At 41.8% G+C, this 18,794-nt stretch overlaps 2 protein-coding genes and 1 long non-coding RNA gene across 4 annotated transcripts in view; 2 read left to right on the forward strand and 1 right to left on the reverse strand.

Moving 5' to 3' along the window:
- Nucleotides 1–11,500, forward strand: part of Fancm (FA complementation group M) — a 39,689-nt gene extending 28,189 nt beyond the window's left edge. For both annotated transcript variants that reach the window (XM_075867482.1, XM_075867483.1), the window contains exons 21-27: nucleotides 229–660; nucleotides 2,018–2,077; nucleotides 3,281–3,519; nucleotides 5,212–5,291; nucleotides 5,808–5,902; nucleotides 6,298–6,392; nucleotides 10,743–11,500. In XM_075867482.1, coding sequence (XP_075723597.1) covers nucleotides 229–660; nucleotides 2,018–2,077; nucleotides 3,281–3,519; nucleotides 5,212–5,291; nucleotides 5,808–5,902; nucleotides 6,298–6,392; nucleotides 10,743–10,833 — 1,092 coding nt within the window. In that variant the 3' untranslated portion in view covers nucleotides 10,834–11,500. The remainder of the gene's footprint in view (nucleotides 1–228; nucleotides 661–2,017; nucleotides 2,078–3,280; nucleotides 3,520–5,211; nucleotides 5,292–5,807; nucleotides 5,903–6,297; nucleotides 6,393–10,742) is intronic.
- Nucleotides 1–12,490, reverse strand: part of LOC142765792 (uncharacterized) — a 31,613-nt gene extending 19,123 nt beyond the window's left edge. Inside the window, exon 1 of the long non-coding RNA XR_012884400.1 lies at nucleotides 12,365–12,490. This is a non-coding gene — a long non-coding RNA (uncharacterized LOC142765792). The remainder of the gene's footprint in view (nucleotides 1–12,364) is intronic.
- Nucleotides 12,177–17,774, forward strand: LOC119166865 (uridine diphosphate glucose pyrophosphatase NUDT14). Its single transcript, XM_037418242.2, has 5 exons — nucleotides 12,177–12,604; nucleotides 12,712–12,755; nucleotides 12,893–12,957; nucleotides 13,790–14,006; nucleotides 17,080–17,774. The coding sequence occupies exons 1-5, from the start codon at nucleotides 12,395–12,397 to the stop codon at nucleotides 17,306–17,308; spliced, it is 765 nt and encodes a 254-aa protein (XP_037274139.2). The 5' UTR covers nucleotides 12,177–12,394; the 3' UTR covers nucleotides 17,309–17,774.
- Nucleotides 17,775–18,794: the final 1,020 nt, after the last annotated feature.

The following is an 18,794-nucleotide window of genomic DNA, read 5'->3' on the forward strand; positions in this document are numbered from 1 at the left end:
ATTGTTTACTATGTTTTTTTTTTTTCATGCATACAACTCGGAACAATTGCAGAGACCAGTAGTACATAGAAAAACCAAGTTGGCATAGGCCTATACCTTGCATCAAACTGTAGCTAAAATGCTAATTTTTTTCTTGTTGTAGTGGTGCATATCAGGTGACGTTACGCACAGCTGTACGTTATGCACAGATGTTCATGGCTCATTTTTGTCACATTTCTTTGCGTGCAGCTCGAAGAAGAAGAATCACCTGTGCGCAGCCGTGCAAAGACGAGGCAGCGCAAAAGGAGAATTCAAATATCGTCTACCAGTGAAGAGGAATCATGCCGCACTAAATACATCTCAAAAAGCCAGAAAATCGAGGTCGATGACAGTCCGGTCAGCAGAAAACACCGAGGCGAGGAACTTGCCAAGCCAGCTTCGGAAGTTTTCAGGTGCGTCGCTGCCGCAACCGAGGTTTCAGGCTGCGCGTTAGCCAGTCTTCCAGGAAACCTAACGTCCGCGTTGACGCCAGGATCGGAAACCTCCCGAGTGTTGTCGAGAGAAGAGCGGCTTCGGCTTCAAAAAATCAGGCAGGAAGAATTTCGCAGGACGCATATGGCCAGTCTTCACAACAAAAGAAGCCTTTCGACAGACGTCTGTCAGTCGCCTATAGAAGCCCAGGTATGCTACGCTTCCACATTTGTACGGCAACTGCGTAAGAGTGACATGAGTGATATGTGTCGTTGTCGTAAACTGTGTCTTCCAACCCTCCTGTTTTTTTTTGTTTTTTTTCTTGTGTTTAAAAGTTCACGAATGCAAGTTCTATTTGCCAAAAAGCTTTACAGCTCTTGACACATAGGGTTGGGCAAAATGTCCCAACAAATGCAGGCAAGAAGAAATTGGGGTAGTGCCTACACTGGCTGTTCTCTAGTTGCATTTCAAGACACCATTGAAATCGGAGAGTAATCTTGCATAAATCAAGTTTATTCAGTTAAGTTTCTTGATACAATGAAATCAGTAAGAGCAATATTGCTAAAGAAGTCATGTGATTCAGGAAGAACTTGTTGCTTGTCGGTATCTACGGTTTTGAGTTTACTGTTTCTAGTGTGCTGCACTTCAGTATTTAAATTATTGTTTATGAGATATGTATAACAGGCATATTCTCGAGCCAGACATTTAAAAATTGTTTCCATTTTTTCCTAGCACTTCTCTTCATTGTATTGCAGTATTTTTTAAAATACCAACTTCAAGTATTTGGGAACAGCATAAAAACGGTTGTTGAACATAACTCATCTAAGTAAAAATACATTTGTTTCGCAATCGAAAAATAAAACAAAATTTTACAATGCTTGAGAGCAGAAATTCATCTGAATGTGGGCCTCCAGTTTACCTAAATTGTGTAGAAAACAGATCCTTATAAACTGAATCATAATAATCTGCTTATTTGACTTAAAAAAGTCCTGCAACACTTTTTAAAGTAATAATAGTTAAACGAATGAATAAATTATTGACTAGCATCAATAAAAAAGCTTATTGCCTCCTGACTGCCATAAAAATGTGTAGAGTCCATCAAGTATGAGTGAACTTGCAATGCTCATATCAGCCAATGGTTGTGGACTTTGGGTTTATGGGTGGTCCTTTGGGTTCATGGCATCATTTAGTTGAGAAAAGAGGGAATGACTTCTAGCCGACTATTTTCAATTGCAGACCGCGTGCTGTGCCATAATGTTTGGCTTACGTGTTCTCAGGATCTTGGGCTACCGATCGGCAACACTTTCAGACCATGCTAAAAGAGTGTTCTGGGCCCCTTTAAATAGAGTCTGCTAAGCACTTGCCAGTTTTTGTCTTTCTGCCCCAGTTTCAACATTTGTGAAAGCATAGTGTGGGTGACTTGAATTTGGGATCTGATGGTATTTAAATGAAAACTGAGAGGCCCTTTTTGATTTGACACACGAGTACAGTGCACTAGTACAAATAAATCTCGCCATTTATATACAGAGTTGCATTTTAAAACAAATGTGCTTGACGTCTTCCTCAGGTTCAAATCGACGAGACTATCACAATTATAGTGGACACCAGAGAGATAGCATCAGGAACGGTAAGCATTGCATTGATTCTGTTCCTGTCAATGTTTAGATAGACTTGCAAACACATACATTGTAACACATTGCAAACACATGGCAAACACATACTTATATAGGGTCTCTGTCATGGCACTAGGTATGCTGTGTTCTTTTCGCACACTGTATTCACTCGTCACAAAAATTTGCTGGCTGCTCATCTGTTGTCATCATTGTCATGTTTCATTATCATGTGCGCTGGTAGCATAATAATTGACATAATTGAATGATTACCTGTTGCTAGAGTAAGTTATCAAGATTCATTTTGCACTGCTTTGTCATGAATTTGAAATTAATAAAATTTTGATCTGCGATTCAAACATTTTATTGCTGTAACCTCCTGAAAGGGTCGCTTCACTGCAGCATGCAGCTGCTCTGCCGTGAGGCCATATTTTAAGGTTAAACGTACATATTGTTTGCACCTTAATTAACATTTTCAAAAATTTTGAAAGCGTGTTATACTGGCTTGTATACACTAATTATAGCAAATTTTAAAATGAACCATCTTGTACCTTTTACAGCTTGCACCCTGTAACTATTCAAATCTTGCTACTATTCTCAGCTGCTTTCACTTAGCAGAAAATTAAAAAAAAGTAACATTCGCACAAGCCTAGTTGTAATTCTCAAAAATATTGAGCAAGCAAGTTGGGTCGTGACGAAAATGCTCAGTTTTTCTTATAATATGTGATACATACTACTATTCAAACAATTGAATGTAAACATTCGACAGAAGCCTCTCTGGTTGGGTATGAAACTGGGAGATGATTTAGACTCCAACCAAAAGTTTTCAAGAAACCCGACGTTTCGAAACCGACTTGGTTCCTTCCTCAGGGGTGACATACAGAGGACAGCCCATAACATCAACCGCTCTCTCGGAACCCTTCCCCCAGTGTATACACACGGACTGCCCTCCACGGCAAAACGAGAGAGAGGGGGGGGGGTCATTATCCACCCCGCGATTGCTTTGAAGACGCCGCTGCTACGTAGTCTGCGCAGTCACTCCTGAGGAAGGATCTAAGTCGGCTTCGAAACGTCGGGTTTCTTCAAAACTTTTGCTTGGAGTCTAAATCATCTCCCCTATTCGAACAATTCCGTTTAAAATCGTTCGACCAAGTCACCATTCACTTGAATTTGCTTTGAACCTCAAGTTTACTAATCGCCCGCCCTACTTGCTACCACAGGCCCTCGTGTCTGCGTTGCGTGCCTTCAAAGGCATACAAGTGGAGGTCTTCTCCCTCGCGGCTGGAAGCCTTGTAGTGGGAAGGAGGTGCTGCATACTGCGAAAGGCCCTGGCCGACTTTGGCAATCCCCAGAACAACTCCCGCCTCGTGGCCGAAATGAGGCACCTGTTCGAGCTGTACGATCGACCGTGCCTCATCCTTGAGCGGCCACAGAGGGTCAAGCCTGGCGAACGACCATTGTGAGCTTGCCACGTCTAGTATTGCAACCCAGAATTGTTCAATCATATCGGTTTCAATACTGCATCCCGAAACCAGGAAATACTTATGGAGGAAAGCAAACTCACGAGCGAGAGTCTCGTTTCGACAGACTTGAGGCCTTCAGGTAGTATTTTAGGGTTTAGTGGTCAGCAGCCAGCTCGTAAAAAGATCCAATAAAATGTACAGAAGGACGGTCGCCGCTGTAGGTCACTTGGTAGAGCGCTGGACTCATTATCCGATGGTTGTAGATCATGTCCCTACCGGGGGCAAAGTTGTTTTGTTGTCCTCTTTAATTTAAGTTCACATCACAATCACGAAACTACTGTCAGTTTACAGATAATGTCCCCTATATTTTTTTTTACATAATCTTTTTTGGTTTTCTATAAGATTGTATTCAACAAAGAAAAACAAGCCGTTGATTCTTTCTCCTCTTTTGTGTAACCTGGGAGCGACAACATAGACCACACCGCACCTCTGTAGTCTTCACCGTCACAGTGTGTTGCCATGAGAAACATTAAGTAAAGTACCTTGAAAAAGAAACGAAGAGATTAATGACCACAGTATAATCTTTGAAAAGTAAATCTCAAATGTGAGCCCACTGATCACTTCATTAGGCATGCCTTCTTCTGTGATGCAAAATGTAAAGAAGTCAAGAATTAGTTTTATATTTGGACCTTCAGGTGGCTCTACAATCAGTTGACCCCCCACAATTTTGACGAGTGGCATGTCCAGACATTAAATACATAGTACCTAAGGTGAGTTTTCCAACTCGTATGGTTGAAAAACTCCACTGATACCAGCATGATTGAATAATAGGGTCTCGTCATTCCAGACTGCTGGGGAGAGCTTGAAGTGCTGTGTACGCAAATGCTCATTGGCTGAAACTTGTTCTTTGAGCTGTCATGGCAACCCAAGATGACCACTTAAAGGAATGCATTGAAAATGGGCTAATAGTGGTGACATGTGTTTTAGATTTAACAAATCTTGTGCCTAACTTTGTGAGCATTGCTTGATTGATGAAAAAAAGTACTTCTAAAATCAACTGCTTCACCTTGTTGGTACTTTGTTGTTAAAATGCATGAAATAGAACAACTAACACAGACGTAGGACTGAACACTTCAATGTTTTTTTATGAATATCACTGCTGATTCAGCTCTGTCTCATAGTATGCACTTCGGTTTAGAGGTGTCTTGCTTTAGTCAGGATAAAAGAAGTCGTTGCTACACTTTAAATTCTCATAAACTTGTTTTAGTGTAATTTCGTAACTTCTTATTTTCAGACAAAGAGCCGTCTCTTTTTTTTGTGAACTTTTCCTTTAATTTGAATTATGACACTTTACCTTTGGCTGTTCAAAACCAGTGAATCTGAACGGCATTTTCTCTTGCTGATGTCGGCTATGCGAAACTGAAGCTGATAACCCGTTTCTCTTCAGAACCTGTATTTTTCAAATGTGTCATATTTCTAAGTATATGTTGAAAACTGGAGCAAATTGACAAATCTCATTTGATCAAGCTTGGTGCCACAACAAAGACAGCAAATTGTCTTCATTTTTTTTTTTTCAAATACTGCCATGCAAGATCTAGACCATTTCAGACTGCTTCGTTTTTGATGTCCTGGCCCCTTGTTTAATGGTTCCGTTATTTATTTCGCTTTTCTCTTACATGTGGCTTTAGCAAGAGGACGAAGTACTTTGACAACATGTTGATGTTCCTGAACTCTACGCATGCCAAGGTGTTCTTTTCGGATTCTCAAGGTGGGTGCTCAAGATGGAACTTGGAATATTCATATGTATTTTGTCATTACCACTTATGTAGCAGCAAAGCAGATTGAAAGCTTGACTTAGATTAATGTGTAGCCATTGTTTCTGTACAGTCGCTGTTTGTGGTTTATTCAATTGCTGCGACAGAATTGAGGGTTCACATTGCAGTGACATGAAAAACTATAACATGTACGTTCAAACATGAAATAACATATTGGCACGATTGTAAGTCGACTCGAATATAGAACCGGGGGGTGGGTGGAGCTCTAGTTTTGGTTTCCATTGCAAGTCGACCCCCCGATTTCAGATTTTTAATTTAGACAAAATGTATCGACCTAAAATCGTGTAAGTGTGGTATGCAGCCAAATGTAAGTTACGTGTTACGTACATTTGAGGCATTAGCCCTATCACATTAGTTAGCTTTTAAATTTTATGAGTTGGTTATGTAACGCAGAGGCTTGCCCCTTGCTCACCCTCACATAGTGGTCATTTCTGTTCTGTGGCTTTCAGCAAACACGGCCAAAGTAGTTGTCGCCCTCGCCAAGAAAGAGTCCCAGAAGGGCATGGCGCTTGCATCACCCAAATGCCTTCAGGGCAAGAATCCCGTGAGTACCGCGTGCACTGCCTGCCATATTTGCTTGCGTAATGAACACATTCACACAATAAACGCACCTCCAACTTCAGTCGTCAAAATTTGGATTTATTTTTTTTCGCCGTCAACCACCAAAGATGAGTGAAGTGCAGTAAAGAAGTTGTTTCCAAACAGTGTACGCGTATGTCAATTGAGAAAAGCTAAGCGACCTAACTTTTCTTTTGCAATACCGCATTTTCTCGCTCATCCCGAAAAAGTATTCATAAAATTTTACCCACATAATAAACGCACCCCCAACTTCGCTTCTATTTTTCGGGAAAAAAAAGTATACATTAATTTCGCGAGTAAATACGGTATTTTGTTTTCCCAATGTGAGCAGGTTTTTACATGTCCGCCATTGTGTTCCAGGTCGTGCAATTCTACCTCGCATTTCCGAAGGTCAGCTTGGCTACAGCAATCAGCTTAACCACCGCATATCCCTCTGTGCGGAGTCTCGTGAAAAGGTAAGAAACTGCAATGAACCTTTAGTTTTAAAGTGATAGTTAACAGCAAAATAAACAGCGGCAGAAAGAAATGCTTTTGTTGACTATTGGTGAGCACCAGCTTGCCCGGTTTGGTATTCATGCGAACATGTTCAAGTTGTGCCTGCCTGTGGCTACGATACAAAATCGTTGCAGTGCCCAAAGATTGAGACATGACATCAGAACTTTTATGATGCAATTTATAGAGGCACTGTGTTGCATTTCTTTTACTATGTCTCGTATGTCTGAGCACTGGAAGTTGCATAAAATGCACATTACCAACTAGCCCAACTATCGGTCTTGCTTCAAAACTATTAGTATGGCTACTGATATTCGCAGTTTCTCTTGATAGCTGCACCAGGCTGCTAAGAATCTTGTCACTAAAGATGATGCTGGTTTTGATGAAAGTCTTTGTTTCAAAGGGATACTGAACAGAAATCGGTACAGCCGACGAAACTTCGAAATTCGACTCTGAAGACCTCACTGTTCTAATAAACAGAGTTTTTGTTCCTTATTTTGAAACAGTTGGCGATATTTTTGATGGATTGTTGGCGTGTGGTGGCTGCACACGAGTGCAATCTGTGTCGTCACAGTCGCTGAGCGTACGCAAGATGCACGTGTTCCTGTCCTCCTCTTCCCTTTCTTGACATCTCCTTTCGTCCCACTCTCCCCCTTCCACAAAATTGCCGGTGCTTTGCCTCAACCGGGAGCATTGTTCGCTGACAGTGTTGTTCATACCAGTTCTGGGAACCATAGGTGGAGATGAGCAAGTCGAAAGATGAGCGAGTTTGTTGGCTAATTTGAACACTGCGTGCTGCATACTTACCGTGGCCGCTGCGATATGTCGTCCCATACCCGGACACGCGCTTGCAATCGCACTCAAAGTAAGCCACAAGTTCAAAGGAAAAAAGAAAAATTGTTCAAGGTTATGACGTATGCTGACAATCAAATGTGTCTTCTTGTCCCCCTTCATCCCCCCCCCCCCCAAGGTAGCAGGCTTTCGGTGTGTTCACTGGTAAAAGAGGGAGAGAGAAAGCACTTAAAGCATGCTACAAATGCCATGCAAAAAAAGCATGCAACAATGAGCAGAACATGAGTAAGAGAAAAACAAAGACAAAAAACAAGAGCACAGAAAAACGGCAAAGAAAAATTTATAAGAAAACGAAACATAAAAGTAAAGATAATATAACTACTTTGAAGGTTTCGATGCGTGCAAGTAGTCATATTATCTTTACTTTTCTGTTTCGTTTTCTTATAAATTCTTCTTTGCCGTTTTTCTGTGCTCTTGTTTTTTGTCTTTGTTTTTCTCTTACTCATGTTCTGCTCTTTGTGCCATATGGTTTTTATCACATGGTTACTGTCTCCTCTATATATTTTCGTGCTCTGCGCAATAAACTCAGTTGGAAGTTAGCGCTCATGTTTTTCGTGTCCTTCTTGTCTCTGTGTCGTCATTTTTTTTCGCGCTATAACTATCGTCATGCCATACCAACTAGCCCAAGCTGCCACACTTCTAAATCCACACTGAAGACACGGCTGTTCCGATAAGCAGAGCTTGTTTCACATATTTTTAAACCGTTGGTTGTATTTTTGAAGGATTTCTGGCGCGCATCTGTTACGCTCCGGCACGAGCCTTGACGTCATGTGGAGGGTGCACGCATTTCTGTTCGGCTTCTTTCCTTTCTCCACCCCTCCTTTGCATTCTACTCTGGTCTTTCCACAAAGGCACTGAAACGTGCCATTCTTCATCGCACCCAGGAGCATTGCTCGCTGCCGGTGCTGTTGTAGTGGTTCTAGAAACCGTAGCGGGGCTGGGTGTGTTGATAGGCGTGGGCGACAACTGGAATTTTGGCATGTTCGTTTTGGATGCACAAAAATTGCCCGCAGCTTCCCTCGGGGGAACACTGAGGAGGATGCGGACCATATAATTGGTTAACGGGGTGTTAAAGTGCGACTTACTTGGGTCGATGGCTAAATTGGTTAACGTGGTTGTGAAATGGGGTGTTAAATTGCGACTTACTTGGGTCGATGGCTAAATTGGTTAACGTGGTTGTAGGAGGGGGTGTTAAATGAGTGAACACGTACACACGTATGCGAAAGGGCGGCGCTGGTCGAAGGGATGTCGATCATTGTGTTTGTGGATACGTTGGAATTCATTTCACCGCGACCTTGGACGTCGACGCGCCGTACAAACCAACCGACAAGCGGCAACTGAGCGAGCGAGCGCCGACCTTGAGTATCAATACAGCGCGACGGCGCATGCACTGTCAGCTGTTGAATGTTCTCGAAGCGCGATGCCACATGCGCGTCCACTGGAGAATCAGGAGAATTGTAGATGTCGAACGCGGTGTGTAGAGGAGGAAGGGTGCACAGATGGTGGAGGAGTGAAGCGCGCGCGGTGTGTAGAGGAGGAAGGGATGCACAGATGGTGGAAGAGTGGGCGACGGCGCGACGGCGCATGCGCGCGCGTCAGCTGTCGAATGTTCGAGAAGCGGTGCGGACGGCGCGGACGGCGCACTACAAGGCGCGAGTATAAGATGCTCCGCATCTAAAACGTCGCCAAACATCATCTTGTCTATTTATTTTATGTATTTATAGTTCACGGTTCATCCGCTAGATGTGGCTATTGGTGAAATATTCATGAACTTCGTTATATTCTGCTAGTTTTTGTGTGAAATGAAAGTTGTGTCTCACCTAATCTTTCAGTTTGACTGAAAATATTGCCAGCAATAATTTTGTTGAGTATCTCTTTAAGGAGAGATGTGATTCAATAAAGTTTTGATAACATGTAGCCTAGGGCAATGAACAATGAATATTTTTGCTGTATATATAAACTTTTATGCCGATTTAAATTATTTAATTAGTTTTATGGTAAGTTGTGCAGTTTTGTTTTGAGCCATGACAATGTGTAAGGTATAGTTTGTTTTTGATAAACTTTTTGTGCCACTAAGCCTTTATAGTTTTGAGCCATTATTGGCTTACATTGCCCCACATTAACTGTAGAATGCAAATAACTATCAAGAAGGTGCGTATGAGACATTTTAATAGACAACAAAAATTATGTGAGAATTCTTAGAGTTTTCAGCCCATACTAATTGCTTGCTTTAGGTTCGTAATAATTATGCAGGCAATATCAAATTTTAAATAAGATACTTGCACCCTGCACATGATAAGGAATATCTAGGCAAAATTTTCGTCTTGATCTGGCTATCAGGAGTACCAAAAACACGTCTAAACTCAAGAAGTTGCCAGAAAACGTATCTTGAGAAAGATGTATTTTAAAGGTATAAGTCAAAGCTCATCTATATGGCAAAGATATGTTTTTTAATATGATTTATTCCATCATGAGAGCTTGACAATTATTGTTATTCTGAGCATGTGGCTTTTAGTGAACTCCTCATGCGAAATTCAATGGCAAGCAATGAGAGGTGACGATTTCCGGAAGGCTCTGAACAATGAGCTCTTTTTGGTTCTTGGTAACCACCTTGTGCTCTTTAAAGGCGATTTTAATCTACTTCGAGTTTACTTAAAATCTTCAGTCTTTTTTTATTGTTGTTGTGAAAGTAGGGAAACCAAACTTGTGAAAGCAAATGACATTAATAATAAAAAAATATGTAATTTTGGAAATAACTTGCATTTTTTGACTCGCATCTTCTTTTAAACAAAGGCTGACACCCACAGTTTCAAAAAAAGATGTAGATTGGTGCAAAAAGTTGTGAAGTATTAAATGCCATTTCATGCTCATTCAGGAGTGTATTTACACCTCGTTCAGTTTATTATTGTTGGTATAAATATTGCAATAAAAGAAGAGACTGTTTAGTAAGGTGTGCCTAATAACAGCTGTGTGGTTTTTCATATTCAGAATGCATTTGCTGCAACAACCTAAGGCCTTCTTCTTGTGCTCATGCAGCAAATCTTGTTTATGTTAGCCACTTTGCTGTTGCCTATGAGCAAGTTTTGTGTAGCAAGTATGCTAGTTATATGAAAAGTATTTTAATTTTACTTCATCCTCTCACATGACAGCGTATTTTCTTCTTGAATGCATACCAACTCAATTACTCAAAAGATGAGAAAAAGCAAAACGAAACACTTTGTTGTTCTCTGTGAGAAAATGCAGTTATTAGTGTCACTGTTGGGCTCTTCTGCAATAATGTAACCAAACAATGTAAGTTCATGGTTAAATGACATAAACTAACAAAATCGGTTTCAGTATTTTTTTGTCCACTTGTTGACTGAATGTTCAGACCTAGGCAGCGTTGAATGTGCTTCTTACACTGATTGTTGCTGTGTCTCTTATATCAAATCTGTCTCCTTTTCTTTTTATATCTTTTTTAGTTCAGTGGAGGAGCTTCAAGAGCGGATCAAAATATCCGAAAGCCGTGCCAAAGACATTCTTGACTTTTGTAAAGCCTCCGCTATCGTTTGATTGGGGAGCCCAGGACGTTTTGTCTGCCATATACTGTACCATAAAGATTTTTTGTACTGCTTTAATATGCATGTGTGTGTGTGTGGGTGTGTGTCGCCTTCAAAATGACATCTTGTAAATTAAGACTGCTTTATATAACATCCCACTTCACTTCTTTCAATTTTCTTAGTTGGGAGAGCATTCTGGAAGTTGAAATTCAATGTGATGTGCTTCAGGACTCGCAGAAGCCCGAATGCGGCTCGCACGTTTAGTTTCGTAAGTGACTGATGTGACTTTTTGACCAGCATTACGCTTGGAACAGTTTCTAATCATGCAAAATGTGATACAACAGATGAGTGACACTGTTTTACGAAGGAAGCCAGTAGTATTGTTGAAGGTTTGTAGAATGTAGCAAGGCCTTATGTGCCAGAAGCCTATGTATCAATTATTCATGCTGTACAGCACCCAGGAAAAAGCACAATTTTATTTTCTTTAAGTGTTACTGTTTTTATACTTTGTAAATAAACCAATTATACGCTCAAAATGTTATCGTGCAGTCAGTGAGACTGATGTCACCATGTTGGCAATAGCGGTAATTGAAATAAAACGGAATAAGGTAACTCAGGATATCTGTGATGTGTTCCCATCTTGATTTCTGATGCAATAAAATGTTGTCCCCGTAACAACATGCACGGTGTCTTAATTGACTAATTTCCACTCTGCACATGCAAGTGTGTGTTTTATTAACACACTGTAAACCACTCAAGGCCTAAAAACGAAGGTTATTGCAAAAACAGTCAATGCCAACATCAATCTTTCTATTCATATTGATAAATTAAAATCTAAACCACGATAATTGTGACAACACAACTTGTTAGCGCGCAGTGTCTGAGCCATTTCTATAAAAAGTGAACGGATTTTGTAAGAACCATCTTAAATGTGAGCCTTTAATCATCTGTAATGTATTTGTATACTGATAAGTTCGAATCTACAACCAGTTTCATCGTATTAAAACACTCTCCGGGCAGTGTTCCGGGTCTGATCACAGGCTGCGCTCTTTCTTGAGATTGGCACAACAGCATCATCTGTAGCCCACAGCTAAATATTTGGGTTCAGGTTTGAATGTGTCGCCTAATTGAATATTTAATACGGTGCACAGGAGCTCTTAAACGACGCTAAACGCGCGCGCCTGCTGTCGCTGCGCAAGTGTTTACAGGGTCGCGACACTGTTACGCATGGCGTCGTCCAATGGCCTTTGAGAAGGTGCCTCTGTAGCCGCTTTCTCTTTCTTTACACTTTGATTGCCGAGCGAAACACAGCACAAGATCAAGCACTCGAACCGGAACGGCGCAAAAGAAACGTGGCAGCGGACGACATTTTAGTTCTACGTTTCCCTACGCGGGGCGGCTCGATAGTTGCATCGCGCATCTTATCTGATATAAAAGATTGTTGCGTAAAATACGTCTTCCTCGGAAAAAATGAAGGCGCTTATCTACGTCTCGGGCCGCGCTCGTGAACCGTTTTTTACGAAAAGCGACCAATAAAATTTTACCTTACTAAGCTAGTCGTGGTGCTGTGAGCGATGATCGGCGGAGTTCGATGTTGGCGCGCTGTAGCTTGGCCGCGGTCCACCAAATTGATAGTTTCGGGCGGTCCCGCCGCCAGTGTTTGTTCCTCGGTTAGACGCTCTCTGTCCACGTCCAACGTAGTTATGGAGAAGATCGACGACGTACGGGTCGCGGAGCTCAAGAATTCCGCGTACATCAAACCTACGCGGCTGCTTTTCAAGCAGGTGAGCCGATCTTGAATCGCCAGCTGATCTGGCGAAGCATGTGACCACCTCCGCGATCCTTTCCTGCTGATTGACTTGTTATCCTTCGGTGTTCCTTGATTCCGCAGAACGGAAAGCAAAGGATATGGGACCTCATGAAGACCCACGACAGGTTTGTGCCAATGTCTGTTTCATTGGTGCCCATCACGTGTTAAATAGCGTGATTCTCAGTGTGTGCGTCTAGTGGCGTGGTTTATACTTGACTACCGCGCGTGTTCTGAACCAGAACGTAATTGTTTTGCTTCGCAGTGTCTCGGCCGTTATATACAACAAAAGCAGGGATGTCCTTTTATTCGTCAGGCAGTTCCGACCAGGTGAGTGTCGTGATCGTAAACTGCGTGTTACGACATGTTTATTTTCCGGAATCGGTCGCCCATTTTCCTTGTAGGAAGTTTGAGGTGCTAGCTGCTCGCACTAGCGTTTATTGCGTGACGAAAGCTTGGGGAAGGCAAAACTGGTGCTATTTAGATTATTTCTGGCGACTCGGAAAACTATGGTAACCATTGTAATGTCGTCTGCTACTGATCGAGAATGTACAAGTGGGATCGGTTGTGCGTATATTTTAAAACATGCAGCGTCTATGCGAGGAAATATCACTCAAAGTGATAAAAAAATAACAGTATAAAAGTAATAGGTTTCAACTGGGAATAAACTGTAGCATAACAGGTATTTTGGGCAAACTTATTAAATGAAATATGCTAGCTTTATCTTGCTTATAGTTCTTGATAGTGCCTAATTGAGTAAATTATTACAAAGCACGATCACTTTTTACTTCGTTTTTTGTTTGTTTGTTCATAGCCGTAGCCTGGGTGCCTTTTGTAACACTTTATGAAGTATAATTTATTTGGCAGCATTCATAAAGGTTCGGTTGTCAGCATGAAATAGGCTTGATGGGGCCAGTAGGCACTGAAAAGTAATGTTGGCATTGTCAAGTGACAGCATGAGTGCATAACTACATACGTGTAGCCTCAAAACGCACCTTCATAGTTCATTTCGACGAAAAGAGCAAAAATAACAATGCGTAATCTGTTAAGCAAATGGCAAACTGTAGCAGATCATTCGGTTAGGGTTCTGCCATGTGGTTACATAGCATGCATTTCACAGTGAATTGCTCTCGCGAATGAGTAATTCTTGTACTTCTTTCAGCTGTCTACTACGGTCAGATCCCACCACACGAATTCTCTTCGGGCAAGCCCATCGACACGAACAAGTATCCAGGAAAGTTGGGCGTGACGCTCGAACTGTGTGCGGGCATAATCGACAATGACAAACTGTCCTCCGCCGAGACAATGCGCGAAGAGATCAAGGAGGAGTGCGGATACGATGTGCCCTTGAGCAGCGTACAACGGGTCACCTCATTCAGGTAACCATTGCTCCTGCCACTCCTAGTACTGTTCAACCAAATCGGCGGGTACCAGTGTGAATCCTAAAGGGACGCAAAACAGCAAAAGGATTTTCTGAAAAATTAGTAAAGTACAATTTCACAATCTCGAAAAAACCACTCTTACCACGACACGGTGCTTGGTAAGTGAGAAAACGAGTGAAAAGAAAATGCGAGTGGAGACGCCACCTCCGGATTCCCGCATCATGACGTCATAATTTTTGAACAAGTCTGCTGGGTTGTATGTAGCTTCTAATCAATAAAATTGTAGTACATTCTTATCTGTGGGTGCCATAAAGCTAACATGCGAAGTTTCAGAAAATTTTACCGAGCCAATGTCGTGAAAATACAAAAACTATTTGTCGAAATTTCTTACGTCACGCACATAGGTTTTGGTGAAAAAATTCAGAAATGAAACTTTAACCCCAATTTTGATTTAACTGTAACACCAATTTTAACCCCAAGTAGTGAGGCCATCCGACAATTACTTGCAAAAGTGTCAAGGGGCCCCTGCAAATCCTCTGTAATCAATTGTACGCACAAAGTAAGCGCCACAGCTTTGATGTCCGGGTAACAGGCATCATGGAACTATGTTATCCTCACCACCTGTCTAGTTATTGCCTCCCCCCCCCCCCCCCCCCATCAACTGTTCAGCTTCCAGCAAGCTCACCAGGTTGATTGGCAGATCGTGGGAGAGGCCTTTGCCCTGCAGCAGCGTAGTCAGGCTGATGATGATGGTGATGATGATAATGATGAAGCTCATTGTTGTAATCCCTGAATGAGCACTGGTGCTCATACTTCATGGATTCAAAAAACAATAGACCCCGATTATGAGGTCTCTTGATAATTACTTGAAACGATTCTGCAGGGCTCCTTGTGACGTTCATGCAGCACTTCAGATCTAAGAAATACTCTTAAGGCGTTAATGCCAGGACGTTAGTGCATGTTTCTTGAATCATTTTGTAATCAACTCTGCTACTTCTGGCACTGCTTTTTGGGGCTTGATGAAAAAGAGGGAGCTGAGGTGAGAAAATAAATAGGAAGCTGCACTGCTTTCATGACCAATCCTTCCTGGGGAAGGGACTGAACCGGTCTCGAAACATTGGGTCCTTTTCTGAAACTGAGGATGGAGCCATTTGTATTTCGAGAAATATTTTGTTCCTTTCTTCTAGGTTTTCTCTAGGTTTCTAAGAAAGTTTGTAATCTAAGAAAAATTATCAGTGCTCACTTGCGCAGTGCTTTCAAATGCATTATCAAATAATCAATGACTACATCGCAGACAACACAAACACAACCTCCGGACATCCTCAGTATGCCCCCGTGAGGACAATCCGATGCCCTCAGAATGTCCTCTTATGGTACTAGAAAGGCACTAATCCCGTCCCCTTGTCCGTACACATAACAATCTCAGCACATCCTCAAAACAACAATTCAGGACTTTTTCAGTATCTTTTCAGAATAACGATAGCGTGGCCGGTTCCGTACTGTGGGCACTGATACTACTTAGAATTTACTTCTTTTCATGACGTTTTAATACATCAAAAGAAAAACACCGGCGAGGTCTCGAGTATATATACTGTATCAATCAACAGAGAGGTGACAGTGCTGGACTTTTAGAGTAAAACAAACAAAGCTTATAGACTGAAATTTATTTATTTAACAGTAATTAATCACAATAGACAGCTTTGTCAGGCATTTGGGTCCGCGTATATTCTGAAAAAAGAAAAGCAGTATCAAGGCAGTCAACACAGCTCAATCAACTAAGTTTGCAATCTTCTTCGAAAGTTTGACACAGTGTCCTCATCACCACGTGTATCGCGCCCAATGCACTCACTAGTGCTAAAGGCTCCGCATGACAGCCTATCAGTACACTCAACACGGGCGTTGACTTGACTTGCCCGAGGTCGGGCCATGTGTCAGATGCAGAAGTCGATCCTTTCACGTTGGGACTAGACTGCTTCGAAGCCCAATTGATCGCGATTGGCTGTTGTTCCAGGCTGCTTCGAACCACACCTCGCTGTGGTCGGCTGGTGACAATGCATCCATGATCAGTCGGAACGTTGAGCAGGCCAGTGCACCCATCAGCACGGCAATTTATCTACCGTCATCACCTACGACTTACACTCTCACACATATCTCACTTCTAACCATGCACACAAACAACAAAGGACACAAACCTTCACTAGTTCACTGCACTTTCCCCACTCCGTGACTTTCTCTGACAAGACCACCACTGCTATTTTGACAGTCCGTTGGCTTGGCTACTTGACTATCTAGAATGGTGCCGCATAGTCAATGGTTGCCAGCTGCTAGTTTGTTACTACGCGCTACAGCGACGTATAATGACAAATTTAGGGCTGTGACATTTAAGAACACACTGTTTCAAATGGACATTTCGCAATACCAGGTTCGATACCTAAGTCAATTGATTACGCATGTGTCTCATTAAGCACGTTGCATAATTTGGAAATTTTCTGCAAAAAAAAAAAAAAACGAGACGGAAATATACAATAACTTTATGACTGTAAGAAACAAACGTGTGGAGAAAGTTTTTACGTATGAAATGCATCTACTTGGTGCGCAAAAGTCTTCAGGAATTATATCTAAGTGCTCAGTGCAATGCTTTTGTCATCACCAAAAGATCCTTAACAGGACCTTTTCCGGACCAATTGTTGTCCTCAGAAAGCACTCGAAAAGACGTTTCTGGGGCAAACCAGCTTGTGTCGTCCTCAGTATGTACTAAGGTCAAGAAGAATTGTGTGAGGACGATTGTACCATATGAGGACGACCTCAGGACATCAAGTGTTGTCTGGGATGTATAACTGAAGTTTGATAATTACTTGAAATAATTTATACTATCAAGGAATATGCACATACTTACTCTAACTTGACATGAATGTCAACAGTAGTTCGATTGTGTGAACAATTTTAAATGTATCGTATCCTCTTTCAGAGCTTGGTTAACTGAAGCAGCTGACATGCTAATGTTTATAAACGTGCGTGACTGCCTTTTGGGGCTTCAGCTTTATTCGTGGCCTTTTACTTGTTTGTCCAGAGCTGGTGTGGGAATCCTTGGTGCCAAGCAGGAGCTGTTTTACGTCGAAGTGACCGATGACATGAAGATCAGCTCTGGTGGCGGTGTCGAAGAACAAGGCGAGATGATTGACGTGGTCGAGCTAACCAAAGCCGAAGCCAAGAAAATGTTGTTTGACGAGAGCATCATGCGGCCCGCTGCTCTTCTTTTCGGAATCACGTGGTTCTTAGAGGTCAAGTCGAAGCAGTAGAAAGGACTTTCAATTGTACATAAGTGAGCTCACTAGGATCTACATCTTTATAAGTTGCACGTGTTATATGGAATTTTGACCTGATGCATTCATTAGGAATGCATGTGATCGGGTTGAAGAGGTAAGCTTAAGAAATCCACCACATTCTGGCCTCTTTCAGGCGGTTGCTTTCTTCTTAAACGCCCTTAAATTAATGTTGTGACATTTTTTGCTGCAGTCATAAGCATTATATTGGCGTTATACTATGGTGACTCATTTTTGACTCGTCATTTAAGCCAAGCAGAGCCTAACCACTAGAAGCAACGTAGTGATCAAAATCTTTCTTATATGGACGTCTTTATGCAAAATTTTTGGCATATCTTGCCGAAGCTTGGGCCCAACATGCTGTCATTACATTATCTGCATCAGTATTCCATGCCATACGTGATATAGAGTAAAAGAGCATAATAAAAAGTATCGTATGAAAGCTGAGTTTCTTTCTCAATTCGGATCAGTACTGGGTGAACGAAACGAGGTTGGCACGTGCATTTCAGCATTCAAGAGTGCAAGTGTTCATTAGTGAAGAAAAGGCCATTTGGTTTGTACTCGTGGACGGTGACATGTTGTAAGTATTTTGAATGCAGAGACTCGCATGGATCTTCTGTGTGTAATGTGCATGTACTTCTAAAATTATAACACCTAGTGCACAAAAGATTTGGGCACTATACAGCAGTACGACAAAAACACCTAACAGCCCCTTGTCCTCTCTTCCTTTCTGTTTATTCGTGCGCTTGAACTGACAGTTATACCATGCATATCCAACTAGCCCAACTTTCGATTCTGTAGCCCCTTGTTCGTTCATATGGAGTACCAGCATGCCCAGCCTCATATTCTTTCAAATTACTTTTAACAGTTTTTCTGCAGTGGTGCTGCGTTTCTGTGCCAGTAAATATTCAATGCACTTGTTTCAAAACCATCTTTTGTCACTGGGTCCATGAGATGGTTATGTAGGTGCTGCTGTTTCATTGTCTGTATGGCAATTTAATTGACACTGCGACCGTGGGTGTGCCACGTTTAAAGTGTACTTTATATTCCTTTGGTACTGGTAAAAATCAGAACCCGCGTCGCGGCCATTACAAGCACGTGATGTATGTACGTGGACGAGGAGCCCGGTTGCAGTACATTCAACATTACGAGGCAATCGAGCGCGTCGATACCCAGTTTTTATTCATAATGCGCTAACCTTGACCAAACAAAGGAAACCATTATTGTTGTCATTCATTTAGAGATTCCAGAAACCGTATGCTACATTCGCATAAACAAAAATGAAACTGAAACTTTAAAAAGTTATATGTATAATAATAAGTAGAAAAGAAATTTATGACGCCCCTTCTTATATGTGGAAGTTTTTTATTTAGTTTTGTGTTTGTGATTTTCTAAAACTCTTTGATATAGCTACCTTTTGATCAGAGAATTAAAAACGTTTGCGCGTCAAAAATAGCCAATC

The sequence above is a fragment of the Rhipicephalus microplus genome, chromosome 6, assembly GCF_043290135.1.
Source record: "Rhipicephalus microplus isolate Deutch F79 chromosome 6, USDA_Rmic, whole genome shotgun sequence".
Taxonomy (NCBI): Eukaryota; Metazoa; Arthropoda; class Arachnida; order Ixodida; family Ixodidae; genus Rhipicephalus; species Rhipicephalus microplus.

Excerpts from the sequence above, each read along its gene's own strand:
- LOC119166865 (XM_037418242.2), top strand. The coding sequence starts at position 12,395 with ATGATCGGCGGAGTTCGATGTTGGCGCGCTGTAGCTTGGCCGCGGTCC. Across the intron at positions 12,958-13,789 it reads CGTCAGGCAGTTCCGACCAG|CTGTCTACTACGGTCAGATC; the intron begins GTGAGTGTCGTG and ends TACTTCTTTCAG. Across the intron at positions 14,007-17,079 it reads CAACGGGTCACCTCATTCAG|AGCTGGTGTGGGAATCCTTG; the intron begins GTAACCATTGCT and ends TTGTTTGTCCAG.